At 51.8% G+C, this 14,026-nt stretch overlaps 1 protein-coding gene across 3 annotated transcripts; it reads left to right on the forward strand.

The window, feature by feature from the left end:
• The first annotated feature begins 11,390 nt into the window (after positions 1 to 11,390).
• Positions 11,391 to 13,878, forward strand: LOC123053390 (protein FAR1-RELATED SEQUENCE 11). Of its 3 annotated transcripts, none has more exons than XM_044476865.1 (4): positions 11,391 to 12,256; positions 12,367 to 12,418; positions 12,561 to 12,934; positions 13,112 to 13,878. In XM_044476865.1, exons 1-4 carry the CDS (start codon positions 11,480 to 11,482, stop codon positions 13,730 to 13,732), a joined length of 1,824 nt encoding a protein of 607 aa, XP_044332800.1. In that variant the 5' UTR covers positions 11,391 to 11,479; the 3' UTR covers positions 13,733 to 13,878. The 3 variants fall into 3 exon arrangements, with proteins under 3 accessions (XP_044332800.1, XP_044332799.1, XP_044332798.1); XM_044476864.1 differs by having other exon boundaries at positions 11,392 to 11,917; positions 12,008 to 12,418; positions 12,491 to 12,934; XM_044476863.1 differs by having other exon boundaries at positions 11,392 to 12,418; positions 12,491 to 12,934.
• Positions 13,879 to 14,026: the final 148 nt, after the last annotated feature.

Below are 14,026 nucleotides of genomic sequence, written 5' to 3' on the forward strand. Positions count from 1 at the left end.
TGCCCCCGTTGATCTTAACTCTTCACAGACCCTTTGCGGTAACTGTTCAAGATCCATTCTATCTGCAAAAAATCCTCTTTTCACCACTAAAAAACCATGTTCCACCTTAAGAACTTCTCCTGTTTCTGTTTCTTTAGGTCTAGAAAATTTTCATCTTGCCCAACCATTTTGATCCGAAAAAGTTACTGTGATGTATGAAATCTGTTTTACCACACTTAGTAAAAACTGCAACCCTTGAATCTTGGCGGCTTATGCTTCCGACTTAAAGAAAACACGCGCCATAGAACGTTCCGGTTTAAAGAGAACCACGCTCCGTAGAATCCTCCGACTTAACTGCAGTAAGCCGTAGATGACCAACTTATCCTGAAAACTCCGACGGCTTAGATAATTCACCGTATCAATATATATCATTAGTTCCCTTCATAAGCCGTCACTGTAGTTTGAATGGTAAACTCCGGCTTATAATTAACCCGGACACTTTCCTCTTCATCATAGATCACCAACCGTCACCATGCCTCCCAAGGCTCCCATCACTTGTAACTGGATGAGATCCAGCGTCACCGAAGAGACCCTGGCCAACTTTGTTAAGTCCGGATATCTGCCCAGGAAGGAAGTGATGTCCTACCGTGCCCCTGACCCGTCCGAAGAGAGACCTCAGCCGAGGGACGGGAAGGTAGTGATCTTTGCAGACCATATGAGCCGGGGCTTCGCACCGCCCGGCTCAAAATTCTTCCGGGACGTGCTCAACTTTTTTGACCTTCGGCCTCAGGATATAGGACCCAATTCCGTATCCAACATCTGCAACTTCCAAGTTTTTTGTGAAGTATATCTTGGAGAAGAGCCGAGTCTGCTGCTCTTCAGAGAGCTGTTTTATTTAAACCGCCAAACCGAGTGCGCAAACGGCCCAAGTCTGGAGTTAGGCGGCATCTCCATCCAACGGCGCAGGGACTGCCTATTTCCTTACGCAGAACCGCCAAGTCACCCCAAGGACTGGAATATGACTTGGTTCTACTGCCAAGACACGTCCCCGGCTGACGAAAGCCCGCTGCCCGGCTTTCGCCCAACGCGCCTGGAGCCGACTCATCCGCTATCCGACAAGCTGTCTGCCGCGGAACGCCAGCCTCTGCTTCCGACGATCAATAAGATCAAGGCCCTGCTAGGCAACGGTCTGAACGGAATAGACCTGGTCCGGGTCTGGATCTCTTGGCGGGTGATCCCGTTGAGCCGCCGCCCCGGCTTAATGTGTGAGTACACCGGGCGAAAGGATGACCCGCAGAGGCACAGTCGCAATGATCTTCCAGAAGACGTTGCTGAAGAAGAGACTAAGGCTCTGCTAAACGAGAGCCTGGCAGACTGTGGAAGAACCGGGCTAGCCCCGTTCTGCAAGGCCAATCCAGCCCCAGCGGTAAGCCGCTGACTTTAACCTTTCCATTTTATTTTACTGTTCATCTTACTAAGAACTCATTACTGTATTTCTCAGGCTGATGATAAATTCTGGCGGGTCAAGTATGACCATGAAGCGGCCAAGAAGGCCAGGAAGGCGAAGAAAGCCGCCAAGAAAGCCGCCCCTCGCAAGAAGGGCAGCAGACCCACTGCTTCGGAGCTAATGCAGTTAAGCGATAGCTCCGAGTCAGAGGTAACCCTTACACCTTGTAAATTCTTGTTGTATATGTTGTCTGATGCTGTCCGCCTTATCAACACTTGCCTATTGACAGGATGACACCGGCGCCAGTAACCCGGTGGTGGAAGAGGTAACATCACTTTCCTCCGGCTCGGAGCCTTCACCACAGCTGAAAGTCCGAAGGGTAACCCGGAAAGTAAGCTTTTCCCATCCATTAGCTCACCGAGACCCTCAATTTCTTTTGAAGCAGCAGGTTCACGAGAGCCGGCGTCACACCCGGGCCCGCAAGGACACCGACCTCTCCACTGGGTTACCCGACGCAACGAGGAAACGCCGCACTGAGGTTTTTTCTCACCTGTACCCTTTTCATCCGTTGGCGGGTGTCATCCGTCAGCCACTCAACTCTTCTGACTCCAATTACCAGGAGACCTCCCCCTCTTCGGGTGACTCCATGCAGTCAAGTCTGCCGGCCTTCAAGACTGCCCCCGGGTAATAACAATCTCCTTACATTATCTGCCTGTACTTACCCTTTGTATGCCTAACACTTCTGCCTTTTCAGTGCCCAGGCAAAGCTCACCAAAAGAGCAAAGAAGACAAGGTCAGCCGGAGTGCCAGACTTGCCTGAGCCGGAGACGACGGCTCAAGAGCCGCCAGCCGCCTCCGCCCCCGAAGCCACCATTCCCATGGACACGGCGCCTGAAGCCCCTGCCCCGAGCACCAAGAGAACAACCGAAGCATCAGCTAACCCGGAGGCATCCGGCTCAGCCCCACCGGCTAACGACCCGGACGTGGTAATTACCCGGACGGAGTACGTTGAGCCAGGGAGGCCAACCACACTAGCCCAATGCTCCGCGAAGGGGGAGCTGCTGCGACCTCATCGGGCGAATCTGGATCTCTCGGGCTACACCGATTTAAGCATTGGAGAGCTTGTCTCAGGCTACATCAGCCAAGTTCACAAGAACCGAGACGCCGAGATCGCCATGGTCAACCAGATTCAACAGAAGTCTGAGGTAACCTTCTGCTGTTTTCTTACTTTCTGCGTAGTGATCCTTGTCATTCTAGCCCCCAAATCTAGGACTTATACTTGAATATGTTGTAGACTTAGATTCCGGTTTACTGAACTGAGCCGGCCGTGCATAGATAGATACGTTCAATATGCATTAGCCCCCAAGTGCCAAGTGTCTTTGCTGGGAAAGCGCTTGGGACTTTATAGAATGACTGTCAATAACCCAGAAACATATGCAGGCTACTGGCAAGAAATTTGAGTCGGACCTTGAGGGTCTCAAGAGCCGGTTAAAAACTCAAGAGATGGAGACCCGGAAGGCGAATGCCAAGTTTGTCTCCAGCATCGCTGCTCAGGAGAAATTGAAGACTGAATTCAACGCTGAGCGGAAGGCCTGGGCTGAGGAGAAAGCTGCGCTGGTGACCCGGGCAGAACAGGCGGAGAAGGCCCTCACTGAAAAGACCGCTGAGCTCTCCGGGTTAAAGCGCCAAGTGTCCCAAATGGTAGCTGCCATCTTCGGTAAGTCGCCTCACCGGCTTTCATTCACATTGGAATGTTTACATCTCTTAACTCATCCTTATCACCGGGTCATCTGATGTTGTTAAACAGGTTCCAGAAGCGCCAACTTGAACCAGAGCGTGGTCACCAAGTTAAAGGCCGTGTACACCCTGGTGGAACAGCTCTACACCGGGTCACAGCGGGCCTTAGCTGTGGTGGCCCTGTCGAATGAAGTGCCGACTCATCTGGCCGAAGTCCTGCGCCGGCTCGCAGTTCTACCGCAGCGGATCCAGGAGCTACGACGAGCATCCGCGAGATCCGGAGCAATCGCCGCACTGAGCCGGGCTAAAGCCTTCTTGCCGGAGCTAGACCCGGCAGACATCGCCCTGGGTTACCCCAGCCTGAAAGAAGACGGCTCAGCGTTCGACCAGAAAGACTTCGCGGCTTGTGTGAAGGCTGTGCACCCGGTGGCCACCATCATCGGGAACGACACCGATTTAACCAAGTATCAGCCGGGATACAACGCGGAGAATCAGAGGATTCCAACCCCTCGCTATGAAACTATCAATCTGATTCCTCCGGCTCGCCAGCACACGTTCGCCCCGGAGATTAACCCGGACGGGTTAATTGACGAAGAAGCTCAGTTCGAAGCTCTCAGTGGCATCAACTGGAAGTCATCGACCTTCGAAGCCTTGGGATCAGCTGGAGCAGAAGATGAGCCGGGGACTTCGACTCAGCAGGCGTCATAAACCGGCTAGCGGCTCACCAAACAACGCTCCGCCCTTGAAACTTTGAAAGACTTTGTGTAATAGAATAGGTGCAACAATTTATCTCTGCCGTGCCATCGTGCACGTAATGAATGCTGAAATCCTTTGAAGTCATTCTTTTTGATGCTCTTCCGGGTTATAATTATCCTTCGTGCTTCTCAACCTTTCTTGAAAAAGTACCTTTAAGTGTCTGCATAAGAAGGCAAATCACAAATTACAAGGCGGCTTACCGCCCTGAGAATCAGGTGTCTGAGATGGATACCCCAGAAATTCAAACCAAAAAGACTGGTCCTTAACTATATTCTGAACATAGTCGGGATAACACACTTCAACAGCTTGTAAGCATACTTCCGGGCTAAATAACCTGGGTAGCACGGTTAGTATCTGAACTCGAATTTTACTTGTCTTGATGACATCCATGATGCTCAACTAACAAGATAAACCAAAATTAAGCCGGCAAGTGAAACCCGGCAGTACATACTTTGACATGATCAGAGTAAACTTGTGGTAAAATGTAAAAATTTAAGGGCTTCCGGTTCGAATACGACCAGAACCTCGGTCCAAAGGGGTTAAGCTAAGATTCGGATACGATCATATAGCCCCCAGCGGGTTCGGCGATGCCAATCAAGAGGGTATCGACAGCTATGTTCTCTTGGGTTCGAATACGACCCATGTTTGAACAGGAAGCCCCCAAGTGATTCTGAAAATTGTTTAACGACGCTGATTCGAATACGATCCACGTCGGTTCTCAGAGGGGTTACACTATGATTCAAATATGACCAAAAGCAACCTCCCAATGAGCTTGGCACTTTGCCAATCAAATGGGTATCGACAGCTATGTTCTCTTTGGTTCGAATACGACCCATGTGTGAACAGGAAGCCCCCAAGTGACTTTATTGCTTACAGCTAGATTCGAAGATGATCATAAGCCGGATCTTCTGTAAGTCAGTATGTAAAAAACAACACCCATATTTGGGAGAGAGCAAAGGACAGAGGTCCTGCTTTATTGCTTCATCATAATATATACATGGCTGAGATAAATATGTACATCACAAGAGCCGGTAGCTCAAGTGTAGTAAGGCCGAAGCTGAGCTATGTTCCACGGCCGACGGGTCTCCTCCTTAGATTTACGCGAGTCCTTATGCTCCCGGATATCAATGAGGTAATATGACCCGTTGTGCAAGTTCTTACTGACCACAAAAGGCCCTTCCCAAGGCGGGGATAACTTGTGTGCATCTGTTTGATCCTGGATGAGCCGGAGCACCAGGTCGCCTTCCTGGAAGACCCGGGACTTGACCCGGCGGCTATGATAACGGCGCAGGTCTTGTTGGTAAATTGCTGAATGGGCTGCTGCCACATCACGCTGTTCGTCCAACAAGTCCAGAGCAACTTGGCGCGCGTGTTCATTATCCGTCTCAACATAAGCCGCCACACGAGGTGAATCATGACGGATGTCGCTGGGGAGAACTGCTTCTGCTCCGTAAACCATGAAGAAAGGCGTGAAGCCTGTAGACCTGTTAGGAGTAGTGTTGATGCTCCATAAAACGGAGGGCAACTCCTCCACCCAACAACCCGGCGTCCGTTGCAAAGGGACCAAGAGCCGGGGTTTAATGCCCTTCAGAATCTCCTGGTTAGCTCTCTCAGCTTGACCATTGGATTGGGGGTGTGCCACTGAAGAGACATCAAGCCGGATATGCTCTCTTTGACAAAACTCCTCTATAGCGCCTTTGGACAGATTAGTGCCATTGTCTGTTATGATGCTGTGTGGAAAGCCGAAGCGGAAGATCACCTTTTTCATAAATTGAACCGCCGTGGCTGCATCACACTTGCTAACTGGCTCAGCTTCCACCCACTTCGTGAATTTGTCCACTGCCACCAGGAGGTGGGTCTTCTTATCCTTGGACCGTTTAAAAGGCCCGACCATATCAAGCCCCCAGACCGCAAAGGGCCAAGTGATCGGGATCATCCTCAATTCCTGAGCCGGCACATGAGCCCGTCGTGAGAACCTTTGGCAGCCATCACATTTACTGACCAAGTCCTCGGCATCAGCGTGAGCCGTCAGCCAATAAAAACCATGACGGAAAGCCTTGGCCACAAGAGATTTTGAACCGGCATGATGGCCACAATCCCCTTCATGGATCTCGCGCAAGATCTCTTGACCTTCCTCAGGGGAGATACAACGCTGGAATGTCCCTGAAACACTGCGATGATACAGCTCGCCATCGATAACAATCATTGACTTAGCCCGCCGGGTTATTTGCCTGGCCAGAATTTCATCCTCAGGCAACTCTCCCCGGGTTATATAAGCCAGATATGGCATTGTCCAGTCTGGTATGATATGAAGAGCTGCCACCAGTCGTGCCTCCGGGTCAGGGATAGCCAAATCCTCCTCTGTAGGCAACTTGACCGAAGGGTTGTACAGGACATCCAGGAAAGTGTTAGGCGGCACCGGCTTTCGCTGAGAGCCTAGCTGGCTTAACGCGTCAGCCGCCTCGTTCCGCCTGCGATCAATATGCTCCACTTGGTATCCCTGGAAGTGTCCGGCAATGGCATCAACCTCGCGGCGATAAGCCGCCATCAGAGGATCCTTAGAATCCCAGGTGCCGGATACTTGTTGAGCCACCAAGTCCGAGTCACCAAAACACCTCACCCGGCTTAAGCTCATCTCCTTAGCCATCCGAAGACCATGGAGCAAAGCCTCGTATTCCGCCGCATTGTTGGTGCAAGGAAACATCAACCGTAGCACATAATGGAATTTGTCACCTTTGGGGGAAGCTAAGACAACACCAGCTCCCGAGCCCTCCAGCTGCCTGGACCCATCAAAGTGAATAGTCCAATAAGTGTTATCCGGCTTTTGCTCAGGTACTTGCGACTCTGTCCAGTCATTGATGAAATCTATCAAGGCCTGAGACTTAACAGCAGTGTGTGGCACATATTTGAGGTCATGAGGACCAAGTTCTATAGCCCACTTAGCAATTCTCCCTGTAGCCTCTCTGTTCTGAATAATATCACCGAGAGGGGCGGAACTGACCACAATGATGGGATGACCCTGAAAATAATGCTTAAGCTTCCGGCTCGCCATAAACACCCCATATACGAGCTTCTGCCAATGCGGATACCGCTGCTTGGACTCAATGAGCACCTCACTGACATAATAAACCGGCCGCTGAACCGGATGCTCCTTACCCGCCTCCTTGCGCTCCACCACAATAGCCACGCTGACGGCTCGTGCGTTTGCCGCCACATACAGTAGCAAGGGCTCCTTATCAACCGGAGCAGCAAGGACGGGGGGCTCTGCCAGTTGCTTTTTCAAATCCTCGAAGGCGGTATTAGCTGCATCATTCCATACAAAGTTATCCGTTTTCTTCATCAACTGATATAAAGACATAGCCTTCTCACCCAAGCGGCTTATGAACCGGCTTAAAGCAGCGATGCGACCTGCCAAACGCTGAACATCATTTATACATGCCGGCTTAGCTAGAGAAGTGATAGCTTTGATCTTCTCCGGGTTAGCTTCAATTCCTCTGTCAGAAACCAGGAAGCCCAATAGCTTGCCCGCACGAACACCAAAAACACATTTGGCCGGGTTAAGCATCATCTTGTAGACCCGGAGATTATCGAAGGTTTCCCTTAAGTCATCTATCAGGGTTTCCTCCTTAATGGACTTAACCACAATATCGTCCACGTAAGCATGAACATTGCGCCCGATCTGTTTATGGAGACAATTCTGTACACAACGCTGGTAAGTCGCCTGCGCACACTTGAGCCCAAAGGGCATAGAGACATAGCAGAAGGCTCCAAAGGGAGTGATGAACGCCGTCTTCTCCTGGTCCTTAACTGCCATCTTAATCTGATGATACCTGGAATAAGCATCCAAGAAACTTAAGCGTGCACAACCTGCCGTAGCATCAATGATTTGATCGATACGGGGGAGAGCAAAAGGATCAGCCGGACACGCCTTGTTCAAGTCCGTGTAGTCCACACACATCCGCCAGGTGCCGTTCTTTTTAAGTACGAGCACCGGGTTAGCCAACCACTTTGGGTGAAAAACCTCAACAATGAACCCGGCCGCCAAAAGCCGGGCCACTTCTTCACCAATAGCCTTCCGCCTCTCTTCATTAAACCGTCGAAGGAACTGTCTGACCGGCTTAAATTTTGGATCAACATTGAGAGTGTGCTCAGCGAGTTCTCTAGGTACACCTGGCATGTCAGAAGGTTTCCATGCAAAGATGTCCCTATTCTCACGGATGAACTCGATGAGCGCGCCTTCCTATTTCGGGTCCAGATTTGCACTGATGCTGAACTGCTGAGACGAGTCACCTGGAACAAAATCAACAAGTTTAGTCTCATCAGCTGATTTAAACTTCATTGCTGGTTCATTCTCCGTGGTTGGCTTTTTCAGAGAGGTCATATCTGTTGGGTCAACATTGTCTTTATAAAATTTCAACTCTTCTGTGGCACAAACCAACTCTGCATAAGCCGCGTCACCTTCCTCACACTCCAGAGCCACTTTCCGGCTGCCGTGAACCGTAATGGTCCCGTTGTGACCCGGCATCTTAAGTTGTAAGTACACATAACACGGCCGTGCCATGAACTTGGCGTAAGCCGGCCGTCCGAATATAGCATGGTATGGACTTCTTATCTTGACCACTTCAAAGGTCAACTTTTCCACCCTGTAGTTGTTCTCATCACCGAAAGCCACTTCCAGTTCGATCTTGCCGACTGGATAAGCCGATTTACCGGGTACCACACCATGGAAGATAGTATTTGACTGGCTGAGGTTCTTATCAACTAGCCCCATACGACGGGAAGTCTCATAATAGAGGATGTTGATGCTGCTGCCTCCATCCATGAGTACCTTTGTGAACTTATAGCCTCCCACTTGAGGAGCCACCACTAAGGCCAGGTGGCCCGGGTTATCCACCCGGGGAGGGTGATCCTCCCTACTCCACACTATAGGCTGCTCCGACCACCGTAAGTAGCGTGGAACCGCCGGCTCAACAGCATTAACAGCCCTCTTGTGAAGCTTCTCGTCTCGTTTGCACAAACTAGTGGTGAACACGTGATACTGTCCGCCGCTGAGCTGCTTTGGGTTGGTCTGATAGCCCCCCTGTTGCTGTTGATGACCCTGACCAGACTGTTGATTAAAGCCCCCTTGACCGTTCTGAGGACCGGAGTTTGAGCCACCTCCCGGGCCATGAAAGCCGCCAGCGCCGGAGCCGCCGGCGCCTGAGCCGCCGCCCGGGCCATTGTAGTTTTTAAAGGCCTTCATGATAGCACAATCCTTCCACAGATGAGTCGCTGGCTTCTCTCTAGAGCCGTGTCTCGGACAAGGTTCATTCAACAGCTGCTCCAGAGAAGGTCCTGACCCGCCGCCTCGGGGAGGGGGCCTCCCCTTGCGTCGCTGGTTGTTACCTTGGGTGTTGGCTACGAACTCCAGGCTGCCATCGGCCTTACGCTTGCCTCCTCCTTGATTCCCCGGGTTAAACTGAGGACTCTTGCCATTGCCGTTCTTCTTTCCCTTCCCTGCCCTTTCATCATCTGAAGGGGGATCCTTGGTACCGTCAGAATCAGCGTACTTGACAAGAGCCGCCATTAGTGTACCCATATCCGTGCAGTCACGTTTAAGCCGCCCAAGTTTCATCTTTAGGGGCACAAAGCGACAGTTCTGTTCCAACATCAAGACTGCAGAGCCGGCATCCATCTTATCTGATGAATGTATGATCTCTTTGACCCGGCGAACCCAATGGGTCGTGGATTCACCCTCCTGCTGCTTACAGTTAGTCAAGTCCACAATTGACATAGACTGCCTACAGGTATCCTTGAAGTTTTGAATGAAACGGGCTTTCAGCTCAGCCCAAGACCCAATGGAATTCGGTGGTAGCCCTTTTAACCATGTGCGGGCAGTTCCATCTAACATCATGGTGAAATATTTAGCCATGGCCGCCTCGCTGACCTCTAGCAGTTCCATAGCCATTTCATAACTCTCAATCCAGGCCGCAGGCTGTAAGTCAACTGTATAGTTAGGCACCTTCCTAGGGCCCTTGAAATCCTTAGGTAGACGTTCATTACGGATGGCTGGCACCAAACAAGGGACACCTCCGGTCCTGGTAGAAATACCCACATCAACGGACGCCGTCGGATAAGCCGGGGGGGTCTGATAAGCCGTCAATTGCGGCACCCGCTCCGCCTCTTGCCGTGCTTGGTCTGCTGCGTAGAAGGCTCCAACATGAGCTGGGCCATGGCCAGGGGGTGGGTCATGGTGTCGGACATTACTTGAGCCGGTCGCTGAGACCATGTGCCGGCTGTAACTCGGGCTCTGGCCTGGGCGAGGAGTTGAGTGGATCCTGTCCCGGCTGTAGGAGTACGCCTCTTGCTGTGCTAGAGCTGTCTGCAGGAGTTCCCTGACCCGGCGGGTTTCGACGGCTGCCGGGGAATTGCCGTCAACGGGAAGAGCCGCCAGTCGTGCTGCCGCAGCTACCATGTTCTCCAGCGGGTTATCATAATGACCCGGGGGTATTGGCACATACTGAGGCGGGGCAGGGGGCACCCGGGGAGGCCCCATTACTCGTGGCTGAATAAGGGGTCCCGACCCGGGCGCAATGACCTCTGTCGGGTTACTGGATCCCGCACCCGGCTTGTTGAAGAGATTGCGCGGATCGTAAACCGGCGGGAGTCGGGACCGGGCCTTCTGATGCCTCCTTCTCATGACCTCGTTGCCCGTGTTCTGATCCATCGTGAGTTGGAAGGACTGCGCCTGAATCAACTGAGTCTGGGCATCGAGAGCCGCCCGCTCCGCAGCCAGCCTGATTCCTTCTGCTGCAAGATCCTCTTTAGCTTTTATCAAATCCAGTTTCAACTATGCCACCTCCGCATCGTACTGGGCTTGATCCGCTGGGTCAACCGTGGCGGTTAACAGGGCCGTCATCTTGTCCGTGAGATCCATCAGCACCTGAGCCGGAGAAGGCACCGGGTTTCCCGATCCAGCAGCGGGGTTCTGAACAGGCTGTGCACCAGCCATAAAAACTCCAACCTGACTTGGCGGCTCAAAGAGGTCCGGAATACTGTTGCCATCGGAATAACTCATGAGCCTGCCATCTTGAAGTTGGTACAACGAGTTTGACTCATCAGTGGCCGACTCGCCGTCAGAGCCGGCGGCCGCCTCATCCCCAGTCCCAGATGGATCCGAGGGCCCTCCGTGGATGCATCCTACAAAAGCGCGTTTTAAGGCAGGCCGGGCCCGGGCAGGTCGCGCGCGCTGAGCCGTTTCGATGAGGTCGGTGCGGAGATCCGGCTCGGGGCCCGGTTCTCCAATCTTGCCGATGAAGACATGAATTCCACCGAAGGGGACCCGGTACCCGTACTTCATTGAGCCGGCGTCGGGGCCCCAGTCCGCATCGTCGATGTAGAGCTTGCCGCGACGACTCTTGGTCATCCGGCCCACAGCGTATCCCTTGAGCCCTTCGAAGCTGCCCTCAACACCCTTTATATTACGCCTCTCTCTACCCATTTCGCCGTGATCTGCCTCCGCTGGCCGTATCTGTTCTGGAGTTTTACGGCGGCGATCTTCTAGAGCAGCGTGTGTACCCCATGGAAAGACCCAGCAGCGGGGAGGATGGAGAGGGGGACTCTCCCAACGAGACGAGGATCTCGCTGGAGACGGCGGCGGCAGAGGCGGACGACTCCGTCCCGTACATAGGGCAGCGGTTCCCGACACACGAAGCGGCGTACGAGCTCTACAGCGGGTTCGCAAAGCAGTGCGGGTTCTCGATCCGGCGGCACCGTACGGAGGGGAAGGACGGCGTGGGCAAGGGGCTGACCCGGCGGTACTTCGTGTGCCACCGCGCCGGCAACACGCCAGCGAAGCCCTTCGACGACGGCGCCAAGCAGCAGAGGAACAGGAAGTCCTCTCGCTGCGGCTGCCAGGCGTACCTACGCATTGGCAGGGATGCGGGAGCCGGCGGTCTGGAGTGGCGAGTCACGGGGTTCTCTAACCACCACAGCCATGAGCTCCTCCGGCAGGATGAGGTGCGTTTTCTCCCGGCGTACCGTATCATCTCGAACTCGGACAGAGACAGGATCTTGGTGTTTGCAAAATCTGGGATCTCTGTGCAGCAGATGATGAGGATAATGGAGCTGGAGAAGTGCGTCCAGCCGGGGAGCCTCCCATTTACTGAGAAGGATGTGAGGAATCTCATACACTCCTTCAGGAGGTTCGAGCTGGAGGAGGAGAGTGTCGACCTGCTTCAGATGTGCAGAAATGTTAAGGAGAAGGATCCCAATTTCAAGTATGACTTCACCAAAGACGCCAACAACTGCGTTGAGAATATCGCCTGGTCGTACGCATCATCGATCCAGTCTTACGAGGTATTTGGTGATGCTGTTGTGTTGGACACCACTCATCGGCTAACTTCTATTGACATGACACTGGGTATTTGGATTGGAATGAACAATCATGGGATGCCTTGCTTCTTCAGTTGCGCGCTTCTGAGGGAAGGAAATCTGCAATCCTTCATATGGGCATTACAGGTAACCATTGAGGGTGAAAAACTCACAGTCCTCTTTACAACAGTTCTCTTAGGAAGTCTTTGTTGTTGACAGGTATTTCTCAACTTCATGAACAGAAAAGCTCCACAGACAGTATTGACTGATCAAAATATGCATCTCAAAGAAGCAGTTCAAAAGGAGCTACCAAACACAAAGCATGCCCTCTCCATCGGGCTTATTGCATCCAGGTTTCCATCTTGGTTCAATGCAGTTCTCGGGAGACACTATAATGACTGGGAAAACGAGTTCTATAGGCTGCACAACATGGAAAGCACAATGGACTTCGATCTTGGATGGAGTGACATGGTGAGCTGCTATGGATTACATGGAAATAGGCACATTGCTAGCTTATTTGCATCACGGAAGCTTTGGGCATCACCATATTTGAGAGGACATTTTTTGGCAGGGCTGGCTGCTTTGCCGGGAATTTCAAAAATAAAGGATTTCATTCAGCGGTTGTTGAGCGCCCAGACATGCCTATCCCGTTTGATTGAGCAGGTGACCATTTCATCTCATGTTTACCAAATGCCAAGTTTTTTTCGCCCCTTGTAAGAAAAATGTGATACCCTTTCACTAGTCACTACTGCTCCTGTTGAGTTCATTATAGTTTGCTGCAAGCCAACTTTGTGCAAAGTAAAAGAGTAATGTAATTTAGTGTTCATTGTTTTTACATAGGTTGCGGTAGTTGTTGACTACAAAGATCAAGCTGGGGAACAACAAATAGCGCAACAAAACTCGGAAAATACAATTCTCAAGACGGCAGCTCCAGTGGAAGGACATGCTGCAGCTGTTTTCACCCCATATGCATTCTATGAGCTACAGGATGAGCTTGTAGAGGCTGCCCATTATGCCTACTTCCACTTGGAAGGGAATGCTTTTCTTGTCCGGCACCATACCAAGACAGATGGCGGTTGCAATGTCACATGGAACCAAAAGGAGGAACTAATTTCTTGCAGCTGCCAAATGTTTGAGTCATCAGGGATCCTCTGCCGGCATGCCCTCCGTGTGCTCACAACGTTAAACTACTTTCAGATCCCGGACCATTACCTTCCTGTCCGATGGCATAGAACCCAGCCACAACCTTCCAAGTCATTGATTGGCGGTCCTGATCATGGCAGATCATATGAAAGGGTGAAAGCGCTCCAGTCCATGGTCTCAGTTCTGGTGAGCGAAGCAGGCAAATCGGAGGAACGGATGGATCTCGCGACACAGGAGGTCTCTGTCCTACTGTCCCGGATAAGGCAGCAACCTGTTGTGCCGAATGTATCAGGTGATAGTGTTCGTCGGCAGCGGTGACTGACAATTTTGGTAGCTTTCCAAGGGGCAACCATTTTGAACTGTCCAACCAGTTCTTTATAAGTATTTAGGCTCAGTTTGCAGTTACTGAACTGTATGGTTTATTTGATCATTTTTGCTAAATTTCAATAGACTGATTTTGATTTCGTGCTCGGTCAAATTTTGGGGCCGTTAGATCTGGAGACGCACATCTCAGCGCGCGATTCTGAAAGCATCCGTCTTTTTTGGTTTCGGGTTTTCTGTTCGTGCCTTTTTACGGGGTGTGGGTTTCAGTGTTTTCCCAAATGACTGACC

Source organism: Triticum aestivum, chromosome 2D, assembly GCF_018294505.1.
Source record: "Triticum aestivum cultivar Chinese Spring chromosome 2D, IWGSC CS RefSeq v2.1, whole genome shotgun sequence".
NCBI classification, from domain to species: domain Eukaryota; kingdom Viridiplantae; phylum Streptophyta; class Magnoliopsida; order Poales; family Poaceae; genus Triticum; species Triticum aestivum.

Excerpts from the sequence above, each read along its gene's own strand:
- LOC123053390 (XM_044476863.1), top strand. The coding sequence starts at position 11,480 with ATGGAAAGACCCAGCAGCGGGGAGGATGGAGAGGGGGACTCTCCCAAC. Across the intron at positions 12,419-12,490 it reads CCTTCATATGGGCATTACAG|GTATTTCTCAACTTCATGAA; the intron begins GTAACCATTGAG and ends TGTTGTTGACAG. Across the intron at positions 12,935-13,111 it reads TATCCCGTTTGATTGAGCAG|GTTGCGGTAGTTGTTGACTA; the intron begins GTGACCATTTCA and ends GTTTTTACATAG.